Here is a 17,938-nt window from a genome sequence, read left to right on the forward strand (position 1 = left end):
GTGGCAGAGAAGCCGGCTCTCCCATGTCCCCATCATCTCCCCCCAAAATTAGTCAAAATGGGATGTAAATACAAGGACCTCATCTCTGTGGCTGGGCTGCAGTTTCCTCTCTGGCTGACAGGCTTATCCCTGAATAGGAAAGTGCAATTGGGGGCAAGAACATGAGATATGTCTGGCTCCATGCCATGCGGCCAGGGGTAGGGGTGGGGGTGGGGGTGGGGGCTGAGGAGGTGCCACCAGCAGAGCAAGGATGCGGTGACATCAGCACAAACAAGCCATGTGATGCCTCCTTTAAGTCATTCCAGACTCCGTCCTTCCAGCGCTGCCCATAAAAGGAAGTCTTTTTGCTCTGTGTGATTTAAGACCTTGTTTTATACTCTTTCCATGAGAAAACTCTCCAGTAGACTCTGGGATTAATAAACTGGTAAAAATGCTTCTTCAAAAAAGCACAGTTTAAAGCCACGGGGCGGCTCCAGTGAGTTGGAGCTGAGCTTTACAGAGCATACCCCTCTTTGAAGGTATATACCCAACTCTCCCCTAGAAATGAGGGACAGCTCAGGTGGAAGTCCTGCCCTATCTTAAAACAGCTTCCGCGGAGAAAGAGCTATCCTAGGATTATATGCACACTGTTATTTCCATACCCCTCTTGGCTCTTGAATCCCCAGCCACACCTCACGTCCTGAGCTGGACAGGCACTGGCACGCTGAGATATGCTCGGGAGCCCATGTCTGTAGCATGCCTGCTACTGAGTGTTAGTGCCGTAGCGCCCAGTGATCAGACTGTAAGTAGGTCTTACAGGGCTGAGTGAAGCCCCTTCTTGCATCCCCAAACAGCCAAGTCTGTTTTAGGGGCTACTTCTCACCTAGGACCTGAAGGGGGATGCTATACAGCCCAGGTTCTGGTACACGGTTCATGCCACGGCTCACCAGGCAGACACTGTCATCTGCCTATTTGGATCCTACTCAAACAATTTATCTCTACAAAACCAGCCCAGGATTCCCAGAAACCTGGAGGCTTGAATCTGGGAAAGGAAAAATGCAAAAGTTCTCAGATTGGACTGAGTATATCTTAGCTGCAAATGAGCTGGTGACACTGAGCTAAAGTTCAAGTTCCTTCCTGAATCCTGAAGACTTGGCATGTGAGCTGTGGAGATGTTACAGGAACAAATGGTTCTGGCACCTGAGTTTTTGTGGCTAAGTTCAAATCACCATCCCATCCCTGAGCATTAGGACTGGGACCTGTTTCAGGGTCTCCAGGTTCCATGAACTCGGGGACTAGCCTCTGACCTCAGCAGGGTTCACTGACAAATTTGTGTGCAAGGCACACTGAAATCCAGGGGCACTGTGGACTATCTCTTTACACTGTAAAGATGTGTCTCTGCCTAAGGTGCCTCCTGACTGGATAAAGAGCTAAACGGCCAATAGCTAGACAGGAGCGAATAGGCAGGACTTCCAGGCAGAGAGGGAGGAACTGGGAGGAGCAACGTAGGCTCGTGATTTCGCCAGCGGACTTGGGACAAGTCAGATGTGCTGGACTAAGAAGAGATAACTGAGTCACGTGGCAGAACATAGATTAAAAAATTATGTGTTAGGTAGGTTATATGAGCTAGTTGGGAAAAAGTCTAAGATAAGGTCATGCTTTCATAATTAATAGTAAGTCTTCGGGTCATTATTTGTGGGCTGGTGGCTCAAAGATAGCCCGACAAGACAGCTTGTTACACAGGGGTAATGAGGGTAATGATGGGCTTTATCTACAATTTAAACATGAAAACCACAATCCTGATCCAATCTCGCAGTACTTGCTAGACTGATTCAAGCTGAGTCATGGCACTGACACTCAGTTCAGGACACCCTGGGGTTTGACGGCAGCCTTTTCTCTAAGGCTAGAACACTTTGTGATACTCAAGGCTGGACACTCGGCGACCCGGAAGCAACCTGGTTCACATGCAGGCACAACGAGGCCACGACATGGCCGTGGAGGGCAGTTCCTGCCTCGGAATCACACAACTGAAGCCCTTCCTCTACGTGTGAGACCCAACAAGTTTCCGACTACTCTCAAGGGTGTTCGTTTACTGCAACAAAAGAATTATTTCCCAGAACACATCTTCTCCTCATCAGTACCCCAGCAGATTCCGAAGCAGATTCTGAGTCACACCCCCTGCTGAAGCCAGCCTGTCCCCCTTACCATGTTCTTTTCTTAGAAAAGAGACAAATCTGCCAAGGGGGTTCTGAATGGCAAAGCAGAAATGCCTCCCGAGTCAACCACTTCACATCCAGGAGCAGCCTGTGTGTGTGAACTGCCTCCTGATTCTATGCTGGGAACAGGAAGCCCACTGCCTTTCCCATGGCAGGTGGCTGCTTCCCAAGCAGATTAAATTCATACAAAAAAAAGTCCAGTCAGCTGGAGATGGATCAACTTCAGGAGTCCCATGAGTTTCTGAGACTAATGTTTGCCCCAGTATTAAAAAAAAAAAAATAAAACAAAAGAACAAAAACAAGGCCTCTCCTGTGACCAGCCTTCCCTACAGGAACACGACTCACACCTGCTCTTTTGAACTGTTTCTCAGTTTGGGAAACACTATGGATTCTAGTATCCGAATCTATGCTGGTGTGGTACACCCTCATGCAAATTTCGGGGCCTACTCCACCCCTTAAACTTTGCCCTAAATACCAACTCGTCTCACAATGAACTAGGATGAGCGCTTCTGTATCACTGAGGTAAAAGGTAAGCTGTGGGGGGTACCATGAGCAGCACTTAGTACCCACAGAGCTGCTCTGGGTAGTACCCCAGCATCGTGTAAACCTTATGAAGTCAGCTGAGAAAGGGCACCGAGGCAGCACTCTTTCCTTGAAGACGTCAGGGCATACAATGGGCAAGCCAGTGGCTCAATACGGCCTGCTGCCTACTCCATTTTGTAAGGCCCTTCCAATTAAGAGGGCTTTCACAGTTGCAGACAATTGTGGGGAAACCAACCAACCAACCAACCAACCAACCAACCAACCCCAAACAGGAGTATTCTGTGAGAAGGAAATCGGAGAAATTCAAATTTTAACATAAAAATTATATAACGTTTTAGTTGGGCACCGCTGACACAAGCCTGTAATGCTAGCGTCAGGGGGTGCTGAGGCAGGGAGACTGTCCCAAGTCCCAGGCAACCCAGGCTACATTCTCGTTCTCAAAGGTTCTACACTTGCTGGTTTCTGGGTCACTGTATCACTGTGGCAAAGCTGAGGGGTAAGAGTGAGCATATAGTCTACAGCACCACAAATACTCTCCAGTCTGTGAGAGAAATTTCCTCAGTCTATGCGGAGGCCCACAGAGGAGTCACAACCTCACACGGTGCAAGACACACACCCGTGTTCCTACCGGACCTCAGTCCTGCAACTGCAAGGTGCTAACTTCTGGATACCATCTGATGGCGCCTCGTGTGCGGCTAGGCTGGCCCACACCTTGACTTCAACTTCCCAGGATCCTAAGCACGTTCCTGCCCACTGTCCACACACCCAGCCCATCTGTACCTCATCTCACCATCTGAGGCTCCATTCAAGACCGTGCTTTGCTGAAGAAGACTAGGCAAGTATCTTTTGTACAGACATAAAGAAACCTTAGCAATTCCCCAGCATTCTTTCACAAGTGAAGCTGAACCTGTTTTGAAAAGTGTTTCTAGAAAACTCCTACACTGGTCTTGACAAATCAGTGGGAACCTCCCTTGATGTTTACCCTCGAGACACAGAACAACAGCTGAGCCCTGACTTAAGGTGTGCACATCAAAAACAGGTACACTGCTACCAACTTGTACCCGATGAACTAATCAGAATACTTTCTTATTCCCCTTGGAGTCTCATTCTGGGAAGGACCATTCTCTTACCCAGTGAGCCTCCATTCAAGAGGCTACAAATAAAATTTGGATGCTGAATGCCCTACACCAAGGCCCGTATGTGAAAAATTTTGTCCCCAGCTTGGCAACACTGGTGAACCTTTAAGAGGAGGAGCCTAGTAGGAGGGTACCTTCAAGAGGATTCTATCAGGACTGCAGCCCTTTAGTGGCTCTTTTTCTCTTTCTACCCACAAAGTGAGAATCTCCGCTCTTTCCACTGTTAACAGCTGCCTCACCGCAAAAACAATGGAACCCCCTTCTGCCCCCAAACTAGGAGCTGATGTAAATATTTCTTCTGGTAAGCTGATTATCTTGGAGGCATTTTTGGAAGCCATGCTGGCCGAACACTGAGACATACATGGTACCATGGGCATACTGCTATCACCTGACAACTCTAATTGCTGTAGGATGTTGTTTTATCAGAAGCGGAGACAAGATAACAATTTTACCAACACCCTAGAGTGGGTGTGCACAGCAGAGTATGCCCGAAGAAGGATGAATTCAACCTTGCTTCTGGTCCATGAGACTCACAGGGAGAAAGCGGAAAGCAGAGGGTTTGTGACCTGGTGTTGGGGCTATCTGAGGTTTCGACTCTCAGTGCAAGAGAGTGACTCTTGGCCACAAAGCTCCGTGTGAACCTGCTGTACAGACCTGTCAGGTTTGCCAACGGCTTGGGAGAGCTCTTGAACCTGGCTTCACAGTAATAACTGTTACATTATTGCATTAAAAATGAAATTGTTCATGGAAAAGATGATCCAGGATTGCTCTTGTCCCGTACTTCACAGAGACAGGGGGGCCTGAGAAACCACAGTGCACAGTGCCAACCAGCACTGAGAGACTAAGGAACATGGGATGGGAATAAAGCGTTGCACAAAGTCACAGAACCAACAAGTTTATCTCCACCAATAAAGATAAGCCCTCTCTCTTCTACTGCTTCCCTATACCCACAGTAACAGAGAGAATGGCTTTGGAATTATTAATCCTAAGTGGCTCAGGTAATACATACAGCATATCAGGGCAGTTGTCCGGCTTGTCCAGAAGGCCGCCCTCCATGACGAAGCGAAGAACTTGCTCGTTGGACAAGCCTTGGTAGGGCTGCTCAGCCAATGTGGCAATCTCCCAGAGGACAACCCCAAAGGACCTATGGGAGAAACAAAACACGAGTAGCTAAGAAAAGGATGGGCAGGATCGTGTCCCGTTCCTTGTTAGCATTTCTTCAATCCTCGGTGCTGACAAAAGTGTCCTCAATGTGGTGACAGCACTCTGTGTGTCAAACCCACTACTTGACTAAGTGTGGGATACCTGGCCTTCTTGGTCACTGTTGATGCTCCCTGTAGGGCCACGGCTGAGACAGCTGAGGTTACGGGGAGCCTTACCATCCCTCACACAGTTTCAACTTCAGCGCCAGGTCCCAGTCTGGTCACTGGCTTGGGACAGCTAAACATCGTAACTATTTCCTTAGGGGATTCTTTCCGTCACAGTTTAGAGAGTTCTATGCTAATGGTTCTCCACACCACTGCAAAGGAGGATCTACACGGAGTTCTTAAAACCAATGAGTATTGGGGCTCCCCAGAGCAGTTCTGATCTGATAGGTGTGGTGCAGGGAACTGGCTCTTGGAATATCTAAAAGTTCTGTAGGATCCTGACTCGGGACAAGGAAGATGAAAACCCATCCCCTACAGAACTCAGGAGCCACCGGCTGGGGACGCAGCTGCATCAGGTAGGGAACTGGGGTGAGATGCACTGGCCCATGGTGCATGTCACAGTTAACAAAGAGTCCTTTGGTAGAGATGCTGGCTGAAGTATAAACTCAGCAGGCAGAGCAGTGAAGGAACTCTACCGTGTGTATAGTTTGCCTGTCAGCCCCGATCAGACTATAGGAGAACCATGCAAGCAGAAACTTAGATAGGTAATAAGCTGATACTGTCAACTGCAGCGTGAATACACCTCAGAGAGAATCCCTGCCTTTGCCAGATTGTCCCTGGCCTATTTGCTCTCACACTTGGGCTGTGTTAACGCAATAAAGCCAAGTCAACATGAAACTTGGGATGGAAACCCTAGTGGGGCACACAGAAGAGCCTGGGGCCAGCATTTTCCCCTTAGCCTAAGCTGAAGCAGGAAACCTCTGATTGAATCATAATGTTTGGCTTGCTGCTTCAGCTCCCTTCTATGAACAAAAGGTTTCTGTACAAATTGATACCAAGCAATGTTAGACAGAAATAGAACCTTAGCAGTCAGACCCAAGGTTCTTTTGAACTAGCAATGACTAAGATGTAGTCTTCACGTTGTACAAAAGATCCAAAAAAGACACTCTCTGCAGTGAAATCACTGTTCTGAAAACCCTGGGCCCAGAGAAACGGGTTTCCTGTCAATGTCAGTCATGGACTCTGCCTTCCAGAGCCCACCTGGCCACATCAGAGACGCCCTTCGGAGGCTGCAGCGCTCACCCTCGTGTCTGAAATACGGCCTGAGACAAGCAATGGTATCTCTGGTTTTTCTGTTTTTGTCAACTGCAGGCTGGTCTTGACAAGGTTTCCTTCCAGGCAGACGCCCCTTGTTTCTAATGCTTTCCCTGGAGACACACAGGCTCCTAGACATCCAGTCACCTTGGCCCTGAGCACGGACTACGTTTTCTAGGGACTCAGTACGGCTCCAGCTTGAACTCTCTCAGGCACCCTGTTCGCCGCCTCGCGCTCCACACCAGTCCGCTAACATGGAGGAGATGAAGACAGAGCACAGAACAAGAAAAAACAAAGATGTCTAGAGACAGGCTGGCCTGCCTGCTCTTTTGAGGGAGGGGCTGGTCCCTGGGATGTTGGGAGCCACCTGGAGGCACAGGTGGTCCTGCAGTTTGGAGGTAGCCATGTGGGGCTGAGCACCCTTGCCTGCACCCTTGCTTGCACATGCTCAGACCAGCAGAATGGCATTAACCAATCAGGACAGCGTTCAAGCCTCTCCACCTTTTAAAAGCAGCTGCCTCGGGACTCTACTTCCGCTCTCTCTAAGCTTTCTCTTGTCCCTGCTCTATCTTCCCTTCCCCCAATTTTCCTCAAGGGAATGCTCCGAATAAAGACGTGACCAGGGAAGGAATTCTCGTTTTTGGTCGCGTTCATTCCTGCTGGACAGGATGGCCCCCCTCCCTGGAACATTTCCACAGAAGCTCAAGTAGCAGCTTGGCTTGGCTTGACTTGACTTGACGGTCCCTCCTGATGCCATGTTGCTGAGGTCTCCTACAATGTTAAACAAAACTCCTTGAAATTATTTTGAACTTCTGCCTACTGAGGAGCAACTGTCTCATGACCGTGAATTCATTCTTAAATGACTGCCATTCTCCTAAGAGGCACAGCTCCGGTTAGAGCCGAGACACGGTTTACAGATTCCAATGTCCTTGCGGTCTTCAGCTGGAGGCTCAAAGGTTGGGCTGAGAAAACAAATATCCAAAGCACTGTCAATGCCTTAGCATTTGGGGGGAACAAATTTCAAATGCCTTTCCTCTCTGTTGGTCTGTAACGGCTGTGTAGTCAGAGTGGAGAAGATCGGCAGGGAGCACGCTGCACGCCCCTCGCTATACCTTATATTGACAGCTGCTACCCAGGGCTGGGGTGGAAGGAGTCTGGCTGAGACTTCACTTTTATTTCTTATGCTGACTCAGTTTTCCCACCCTGCAAGCTGACCCCAGAGCTTCGAGAAGCATGAAGCCCAGAACAAACAGATGGAAGCGTGGCCCTAGGTGTGCCCTCTCCTGCCACCTCATCTCAACACAGAGCAGAGTACGCTGATTTGACAGGGAAGAGGTAACCTCGGATGGGCTAACAGCAGCACGGGCTTCATCCCTGCGTCAGGAAACAACCAGGCTGTGCTGGGTCAGATTCAAATGCTATTTCCAATTTGCACCTGTCTTCCACATCAGATACAAGGCTCTTGGACTGGGAAAGGTTCACGAGGCTAAAATAATGATGTCAGTCACTACTGGGATGGTTCTCCCATGCGGTCATCGGCAGCTGGAGTAAACAACCACCTTTTCGGTACCACAACAGCAACGGGATCTCCCGAGAGGAAAGCCAAGACGCTTGCTGACATTCGAGGAGGGGGGCGTGCCAGAGCTTTCGCCTGCCAAGAACTCCAGTTGTATTTTGGAACCCGATGACCTCTACACAGCGTTTCCAAGGCACTGCAGTAAACAGTACTACAGAGAACTTTTGGCACCCCCCTTGGCCGGTATGCGTCCACCGCAGACGCTTTTATTACTAAGGAAGATGCTCTGGGTCAGCAGAGATGGGGTGCGTGTGTGTCAGACATGAGATGGGACCAACAGGAAACCACAAGCAAGACCCTGAAGTTCTGGGTTTAATAAAGCAGTGCCTGCAATCTGAAGGTTCCAGGAGGTGATGAGGCAGGAGAGGCAGGGGCACAAACAAAGCACTAACCTACTAAGAGTGAGAAAAAGAGAGGGAAACAGGCAGGAGAAACAGAAGCAAAGGCTGAGACGTTTGGCATTTCTTTATTCCTTGGAAAAATCAGTATCAGCTAAAAAGGGAAGGAAATGTTGGTTCTACACATGCCTTGGAGTCCCACAAATACCCTTTTGTGTTAATGGACTCCACACAGGAATATCTAAGATAAAGGGCTACGGGAGCACTGAACACTGCGCTCAGGCTGGCAATAGGTGACAGTGAACGGAGACCAGGAAGAACAGGACCCAGGAGCCTGAACCAGAAACTGGAGGGTCCAGGCGAGCCATGTGAGGAAACTTTCTTACCAGACATCGGAGTGAGTAGTGAAGACTCCATCCTTGAGGGACTCGGGAGACATCCAGCGCACGGGCAGCAGCCCCTTCCCTCCTTTCCGGTAGTAATCCGTCTCGTAGATGTCACGTGTCATACCAAAATCTGGAGGGTGCAGAGAGGACGCAGTGACTTAGCTGGATCAGGTCTTAGGGCAGCAGCAAAGGCTACGTGGCGGCCCCAGCATGGGGTCCTTGGCCTTCCTCCATATTCAAGGCAAGACTCGTTCTTGTTGTACTCCGAAGAAGCTTAGCATGACCGTTTGTAATTTTATAAGGTAGACATAGCAGGACAAGACCAGTCAACTAAAGACATCTCTGGCCTCAATAATTTACAAGCGGGTTCTGCATTTAAAGTGAAAGGCAGTTTGCAAATTACTGAATATGATGATTTATCAAGAAACTATATGCTGTGCAGACCAAGGATGGGCGGCATGTGGTTTTGAAGCCTGACCAGATACACTAGAAGATGTGCACCTCATACACCTGGTAGCACGGCTCTGCTGCTGAGGAAGAGGCCTCTCGCCACTTAATAGGGGAGAAGGTATTCGGAGCAACAACTCATGAAGATGAAAGCACACAGCGAGCGGGTGAGATGCTCTTTACCAGGCTCCTGGAGCTATTACCCAACACCTTTTCCCAACACAACACCCCCACTCCATTTTCTGAGTCTCCTGAAGGTGTCACATAACAATGGCTGATGGCAGGCTTGCTTTATAATCTCCCATTATTGTGTCTTCATCAAATTTTGATTTTCCACTCAATCACACCACCCTTTCGCACATAAACCCTTCTGTTCTCTTTCCCGGGAGGAAGAGCCGCTCTACTTTAAAAATGTCCCGTCACACCTCTAAGTGGTGCCACAAACAGGTCACAGAGGCAGAGCAAACAAGAGAACGAGGCTGCTTGGATGTTAACCAACACGGTTGACTTGTACTGTTTACAAACGACTGGCTGCCTCCAGTGAACTGACTTAGGGTGTGTCATCCCCGAGACGGGGGCACTGGGGGACTCGGAGGAACCGCCTGAAGAGGAAAGAGGAAGTGCTCAAGTCTCATCCCTGAATTAATCCAGTGGTATACAAAATGAGAAGATCTGCTTTGACTTGCATAAAAGGGGAATTCTAGAAAACAGTATCTCTCCCTAAATGCGCGAGAAAAACAGAACAACCCTACCTTCCTAAAACACACACACACACAAAATTTAATTCTAGAAAAAAAAAATCACAAGTACAAGACAAACTATCCTCATAAATATGCCATATGGCTAAAAAGCAAATATAATCCTTACTGATCTGGACTTAAAATGGCAAGAAACACAAGAATTTTTCCCTGCTGTAATGTAAAGGGGGACGAAAGCAGCCTTAACTGAGGTTCTGCCTGTGCTGAGGGGGGTTCAGGGAGTGCGGGATGGATAAGGACAAGGGCACAGGCTTGCTGTCTACATCAGTTTCTTCGTGCTCACGTCCTGGCTTTCAGAGGCAGGGAAACATGCCCCCCAAATGGAAGGCAGCCAACCCAGGTTACTCAGGAATGCAATGGTTTCCTCTGAGAAGTAAAATAGGGTCCCCATGCATAAGTATGGTAATAGCAAGCAGGAAGGATCACAAAGGCTGGTAAGAGGATGGCTTTTATCTAGAAACTCTGGGGCAGGAGAGCTGCCTCTTGGCAGCTACCCACCATGCTGGGTTCCCAGGGTTCCAAAAGTGAGTGTGCAAGTCCAGGGTCAGACATGCTGGGGGCCTCTGAGTAACTCCAATGACTGATGTCAGCTCTATAAACAGCGGCATGCGAACACCCGTGCAATCAATGCAAAATGAAGACAGACAGCTCTACTCTGGGTACCTCTGTAGAGAAGATGTTCATTGCTCACTTAGGAGACTAAAAAGTTCATTTAAAAAAAAATCACTGTTAGGGTTGAGGCAAGCAAAACCTTTCTAGAACACACGTTCAAGAGGTGGCCAAAGGCAGTGGCTTAGAGATTTTGCTACATACTGGCCCTCTACTCTTTCTCAGTATGAACACATGGTATGCTTCTGAACTGCTGGCCTACCACAGTAGCAAGGTAAAGGCCTGGCAAATGCACGTAGTTTCTTAAGCAACTTTGTCACTACCTTCTTTATTATCTTTTTTAATCATTAAAAGACAAAAACAAAGCCACATTGGGGATGGTGGTGGCGGTTGTGGCACACACCTTTAATCCCAGCACTCGGGAGGCAGAGGCAGGTGGATCTCTGTGAGTTCCAGGTCAGCCTGGTCTACAGCGCCAGTTCCAGGACAGGCTCCAAAGCTACACAGGGAAAACCCTGTCTTAAACAAACAAACCAAACACACCAAAAACAAAAAAAAAACCCAAAACTAATCAAACAAAAACAAAACAAAAATCCAAAGCCAACAGCCAGTCAACAGAAAGGCTGGGGAAAAGTCTCTAGCCAGTGACCGGAAATACAGTCCAATCGGGGTTTTAAGATCACAGTTTTATGTTGGTAGCAACAGGGGTCAACAGGTAGGCTGAGCAGCTAAGGTCGTGGTGTGAAGTGTTATGTATGACGGAAAGGTCAAGAGCTTGGATCTACCATTGGGAGATGCAGCTCAGTGGTAGCATTTAACTAGCCTGCACGAAGGTCCTGGGACAATTTCTGGTAGTAGGAGAGGAAGGGATACCTCTGAGCCGACCAGGGTGTCAAACTAAGCTGTGCTCTCCCCTCACCTCCTGAGGACCAACATACCTACCTTAGCATCACTATTACCCTACACAGGAGCTTCACCATAGGGGCACGCCCTCCTAGGACCCTCACGGGTCTATCTAGGGACGATGTTCTTTGTAAGCTAAGGAACTTGAGGGGGCATTGGATGCTGACTTTTATCCTCAAACCAAAATTACTCGAGGACACAAGCTGTCCTGAGTTTGTAACTCACATTCTACCCTAGAACCAAGGCCCCTATTTGGACCACTATGTTAAGGAGTTCTCAGGATGATAGCTAGGAATAGCCAATCACACTAACTATATGCATCTTTGCACTCAGGACAAGCCATTGTACCTCTGGAGCATACTGAAAACCTCTCCAGGGGCAATCTAATCACTGCAAAGGCCCTAAAGCACCTTGAGTTTGGTTTCTGCTCCAATCAGGAAAGCAAAGGACACACCTCCAATTTTGACTGTGAAATCTTCAGCCACCATACAGTTCCGAGCAGCAAGGTCTCTGTGGACAAACTTGTTGGCATTGAGGTACGCCATGCCGTCTGCAATCTCTCCAGCCATCTGGATCATCTTGCTTAAGCTCGGAGGAATCAGGACCAGATTATTCTGCTGCAGATTAAAAAACAAGACAACACATGAGTATCTGGGACTGTTTTTTTCCCTACTTGCGCATTTATTCTAGAGGTTGCAAATCCCAGTTTATTTAATCTGAGCAGCACAGGTCATCTGTAGGAAGTTAGGACTTGCTCAGAAGGAACACATCATTGCTGAGCTCTGGGGTCACCTGTTTGTGATAACATCACACGCTTGTTCCCTGACCATATCACAGGGGGGCTAGGAGAAACACCGATTAGTACTCCTTGGGACCATTATTACCTTTTTGCTTCTCTTTTTCCACCCCACCCTCATGTATACATGTACTTGAATGTGGAGGCCTAAAGCTGATGATGGGAATCGTCTTAAATTGCTCCACCATCTACTCACTGTGGCAGGGTCTCCCAGCCAAACCCAAAGCTGGTCAACTAGTTGATGTCCCTTTGACTTCCACAATCACAAAGTGCAAGTGAGAGGAAGGACACACGGAACAAATGAGCTTGCTAAACGGGCACCGCATGCTTGGTTTCCCATGTTAGCTGCCAGGGGCTATTTGTCTTCATCCCCTTCTTCCAAAGTACAAAGATATGAAGACAAAATGCTCTTGCCATGGATTATTGTTTTCTATGGGCACCGAGAACAACTGAAGTTCAGATGGAGTTCACCTTGAAGGGGACCAAGGTCAGTGACCAGCAGCGTGGACAAATGCCCTGTTTTGCAGAGGAGAGCAAGCCAGGAGACCTATGTCCAATCTCTGTGGTGGTCTAAATGAGAATGGCTTCCACAAACTCATAGGGAGTGGCATTATTGGAGGTGTGGCCCCGCTGGAAGAAGTGTGTCACTGGGGGTGGGCTTTGAGGTTTCAGAAGCTCAAGTCAGGCCTAGTGGTTCACTGTCGCTCCCTGCTGCCTGTGGATCCAGATACAGAGCTCTCAGCTCCCTCTCCAGCACCATGTCTATCTGGGCGCCATCACACTGTCCACCATCACAACAGTGGACTAAACCTCTGTAAGTCAGGCCCCATGGAATGCGCTCCTTTGTAAGAGTTGCTGTAGTCATGGTGTCTCTTCACAGCAACAGAAACCTTAAAACAATCCCCAAATCAGACATGGTAAACAAAGAGAACCAACTCCCTCAAGGTGTGTGCAGACACACACACACACACACACACACACTCTCCCCCAAGGCTCCCTGTCACCCTAGCCCCGTGTGTAAAACCAATCACGATCCCACAGTTTAGACACTAACTAGTTTGTGTGTCTGTTAGAGTGCAGTAAACGGTGCCTTGGTTTCCCTAACTGCAAAGTGAGCCCCACCCACACCCCGCAAGGTCCCCTGTCACCCTAACCACATGTGCAAACACCAATCATGATGCCACAGTTTACACACTAACAGCACAGTAAGAGCTCAGTCATGATGCCTCGGTTTCCCTAACCGCAAAGTACCTTGCCCAACACTGTGAAGTCACCTCACTTTCCAAAGCCCTAAGTTATTTTGAGAGTCACAGGAAAAGCATAGCAAATCGTTGAGATCATAACTATCTGGACTGCTCTACACAGGTCCCACGGACTCTAGCCATGAAGAACACTCTTGCCCAGGGTTGCTAAGTTCTCACGGGATGCCAAAATCTAGAATGGCTAGGAGTACTTTCCACATTTGAGGCAGATTTAGTGAAGCTCATTATTTATTTATTTAATCACTACCTCTAATCCAGAGGATGTTTCCAGCATCTGGAGGAAGCCTGAATCTCCCATTTCTTTTACACAGGTGTCTCCCCCTCTCACACTGTCTTTAGGGCTTTACATATGCATGACAAAGTAGGACCTCTGCAGGTGACAAGTATTTAGGCTCACAATACACACCGGACTACAATCAACAGGACACTGACACTCAGGTGAAAAACCATCAACAAAAGGGACTCATCCATACGCAGAGAAAGCTATTGTCAGTTAGTGATACTATGCTGTCATTTTTTTCCTTTGCCGCAAGAGAGTAGAAATCTTTAATTTGGTTATAGCCCCCTAAGACGAGCACACATCCATACATTTATTAATGCAAATTCCAATGGGGAATTCCATACTAAAGCTGGAGTATACACACTGAAGGTAGGGTATAGGCACCAAAGTTAGTGTGCATAGACTAAAGCTAGGACACACATGCGAATATATATATATATATATATATATATATATATATTTTATTCTGAGATGAGTTAGAAAGGCAAAACTTAGATCTGATGAATTTAAAGGTAAATTCTGAGAGGGGGCTTTAATAACACACTTTGTCTCTCTAAATGATTTTATTAACATGTTACGTATATGGGTGCTTCGCCTGCACGCATGTTTGTGCAACACTCGCAAGAGTGGTGTTCATGGAGGCTAGAAGCACAGTAGGTTACAGTCAGTTGTGTGCTGTCATGTGAGTGCTAGGAATTCAACCAGGGTTCTCTGGAAGAGCAGTCAGTGCTTCTAACTGTTGCTTAGAGACATCTCTACAGAGGAAAACTGGAGGCCCAGAGGCCTCTCACAGTTGCCTGAGGATTGGCGGTAACCAATGGCAGAACAATCCTGAGACTGCAAGTTAGTGGCAGAATTAGGACTGAAAGGAGCTATGTGCTTCCTGGTGTTAGGAGGCCCCTCAATGGATCGCTCTCCAGGCACCTACTGGATTAAGCTCTTCTTCTGTAGACTGGGTATTAGAGGGGCAGGAAAAAGGCTCCACCAGGACAGATGCTGGGGGAAACAGGCTGGTGGAGTTACCAACCACCCACTCAGAGCTCTGGTCCATACTTAGTCCTGTGGCTCTCCTCAAACCCCAAAAGTAAGTGAGGGCATTTGTGACCATGGACTCAGAACTAAAACGAAGGAACTGTCACTTTGGAGATGTTTAAGTTGTAGGGGGAAAGAGAACAAAACCTTACACAGAGAATGGGAAGAGAAACAGAAGCTGGAGAAGAGGGGAGTTTCCCTCTGGAGAGGATGCAGGGAGAGAAGCTGCTCATCCACAAGTCCTAAAGCCAGGGTCAGAGCGAGGACATCAGAACCACTGAGGCAGCCCTATAAAAGGCAGCTGACCCTGGCAATAGTTCTCAATGTCTGACTACCAGCTTACTCTCCGAATTAAGGACTTAGAAATCAGACTTATACAGGCTAAGAAGCAGGCTGGGGTTACTACAGCAGAAGGGGGAAGACTCCACGGTGACTAATGAAAATCGACACAGGACCTTATTAGGTTTACGATGTGAAATTTTCAGGTTTTCACTAGGCTAAGTAGAGACCACACACCTGGGATAATTATCATTTAAAAGTCCAAGAAGGATACTGGCTAATCATTCGGACTGAGAGGCTGGTGCGAAGTCTCCGAAGTAGAGTTGGGATAAGGAAGGGAGAGCAGCACTTGCCATCAAGGTAAGGGCAGCATGCTCGTGAGAGGGAGGGAGGGAAGGAGGGAGGGAGGAAGGGAGGGAGGGAGGGAGGGAGGGAGGCACACAGGCAGTGGCTACCTGGTAAATAAACTGGGTAGGCCAAGGTCAAGGTGCCTGCCAGCCTAAACACTGAACTTTACTAAACATGTATGAACACAGCCCTGGAGTGAAGATGGGGCACTCTCTGAGGACCACAGCAAGAGAAAATGCATGCTAGGTGGAGCCAAATCTATTGCCAAATCAGTATCGAAGACCATTCAGGGTGAGTGCAAAGGCTGTGGGAAGGGTTGGCCCTAAAATGTCCTAGGGCTGGTGGGGGCTGTTAGGAGATACAGGCAGGGGTAGAGGGAATGCAGAAACAAGAACGTGGAGATGCTTGAGGTAGACCAGGTGGGATCCAAAGACAGGTAAGATCTTCTCACACAGACTGCGGCCCGCCCGGACCCATAACAAAGCATGCAGGATGACACTCCAGGCTGAGAAGTAGAGGGATTTAAAAACATGTATCCTACAAGGGAGCTCCTGAAGGAAATGGAACAGGGAAGATAACATGGCAAGAATCAAAACTGACCTCCACTTCTGGCCTTAGAGACCGGAGATAACTTTTGAGATCCCCACGTGTCATTAGCTCCATGATGACCAGGGTAGGCTGGCCTTGGGACACCACACCCAGCAAGCGAACCTGGAGGAATCAAGAAGAGAAGGATTCAGAGGGGTAGGGCATCCCACAGGATGACCTATGCCTGTTGGAACTGTGTGGTGCTGGGGCCTGTGGCCAGGAGCAGAGTTCTGGTGAGAGGGTGAAGCCTCCACCTCATAGGTCTGTGGGCCACAGGAAGGAAAGTAACAGGGGAAGTGTTCACTGGGTAGAAAGCAAGACAGCAAGCCCAGCGCTGTGGCCGAGAGCGCAGAAGCGGCCCTAGGAGTGCTTTCTGTCCCTGTCAGATGCTCTCTTACCACGTGGTGACAGTTGAACTCCTTCATCACCGAGGCCTCGTTGAGAAACTCGATTCTTTCACGCATACTTGCAGCCTCATTCACTGTCTTGATGGCTACTCTGGTTTCAGGTTCATCCTTGACCACGCCCTTGGCCACTCCTTCATAGACCATCCCGAAGGACCCTTGTCCAAGCTCCCGGTTCATGGTGATCTTCTCTCGAGCTACCTCCCATTCATCAGGCACGTACACTAGGGAGTTAAGAGATGGAGATTGGAACAGACATGGAAACAGCCCTTACACAGAGTAGAAAATAGAAGATGCTGTTCCCTAAAACCCACAGAGGAAAGTATCAAGGAACAATACAGTCAAAGACAGACACTCAATCCTGAGGACTCCATGACACATCTAAGAATCTGAAGAAAACAGGAAAGAAAGCAGTGCTTCCCTTTTCCTTCCTTGGCAAAAAACAAATAAACAAAAAACTAAAAAACAAAAAAACCCCAGGGAAACAAAATAAAAAAGCAAATTAACCCTAAGAGACAAAGTAGGAATTTTTGCCCATCTTCATCAAGGCATTAAAATGAATGTCAGAAAGAGAGAGCGGGGTGTGGGGGGGGATGGATGGGAAGGTAAAGGACCAGAGTGTATGTGAGGAGAGGTAATCTCCTCCTTCTCAGCTGAGGCTAGGAAGCCTCCTCTTCCCGGACTCTCGACCTATGCTAGTTAACAGAGCATCTGACACCAATGCTGGCTTTTTGAGACTTTGAATATGGCTGCTCCAACTGATGTGTGCTCTAAGTAAAACATTCACCTTTTTCAAAGACTTGTTTAAAACAAAACAAAGAGATAACCGTTAGAAGTTTTTTTTTTTTTATTCCCTTCAGACAAGGGTTTTCTCTGGCTTTGGAGTCTGTCCTGGAAGTAGCTCTTGTAAACCAGGCTGGCCTCGAACTCACAGAGATCTAGCTGCCTCTGCCTCCCAAGTGCTGGGATTAAAGGCGTGCGCCACTACCACCTGGCCCTTTAGAAGCATTTTTATTTATTTATTTGATGTGACAGCCCTGGCTTTCCAGGAACTCTCTTTGTAGACCAGGCTGGCCTATTTTTATTTACTTGGACATGTGAAACGAATCAATCTCTTTCTTTCACTGTGTGTGTGTGGGGGGGGGAGGGGTGTGGGTGCTACAAGTGTTTGGATGCCTGGGGAGGCCAGACAACAGTGCTGGATTCTCTGAAGCCAAGTTACAGATGGTTGTGGGCCTCTTCATGCGAGTGCTGGGAACTGAACCCGAGTTTCTCCAGAAGATCAGCAAGTATTCTTGACGACTAAGCCATTTCTCCAGCCTTGCATTTACAAAGACTTGGTTAAAAATAGGTTTAAAAAGATTATTTTTATATTAAAACTGACTGTTGGATGTATTAGGCTAAATAAAAATGTAACTAAAATTTATTTCATTGGCTTTGCTTTACTCTTATAAATGTAACTACTGTAGCACTTGCCTGTGAGTCCATGCCAGCACCTGGGGACGGAGGTTAGAGAGGGGCTTGTTATTTTGAAGACAGCTTGGACTACTAGTGAAACCATGTTTCCAAAAGTCAAGGGGACATGTCAAGGACCAC

The 17,938-nt window shown here is 48.0% G+C and overlaps 1 protein-coding gene across 1 annotated transcript in view; it reads right to left on the bottom strand.

The window, feature by feature from the left end:
• Window positions 1–17,938, bottom strand: part of Igf1r (insulin like growth factor 1 receptor) — a 284,867-nt gene that overhangs the window by 10,066 nt on the left and 256,863 nt on the right. The window contains exons 16-20 of the mRNA XM_048434815.3: window positions 16,337–16,566; window positions 15,951–16,061; window positions 11,808–11,970; window positions 8,637–8,766; window positions 4,884–5,018 (exon numbers count right to left, since the gene is read on the bottom strand). Coding sequence (XP_048290772.1) covers window positions 4,884–5,018; window positions 8,637–8,766; window positions 11,808–11,970; window positions 15,951–16,061; window positions 16,337–16,566 — 769 coding nt within the window. The remainder of the gene's footprint in view (window positions 1–4,883; window positions 5,019–8,636; window positions 8,767–11,807; window positions 11,971–15,950; window positions 16,062–16,336; window positions 16,567–17,938) is intronic.

Source organism: Myodes glareolus, chromosome 24 (assembly GCF_982192425.1).
Source record: "Myodes glareolus chromosome 24, mMyoGla1.1, whole genome shotgun sequence".
NCBI lineage: Eukaryota > Metazoa > Chordata > Mammalia > Rodentia > Cricetidae > Myodes > Myodes glareolus.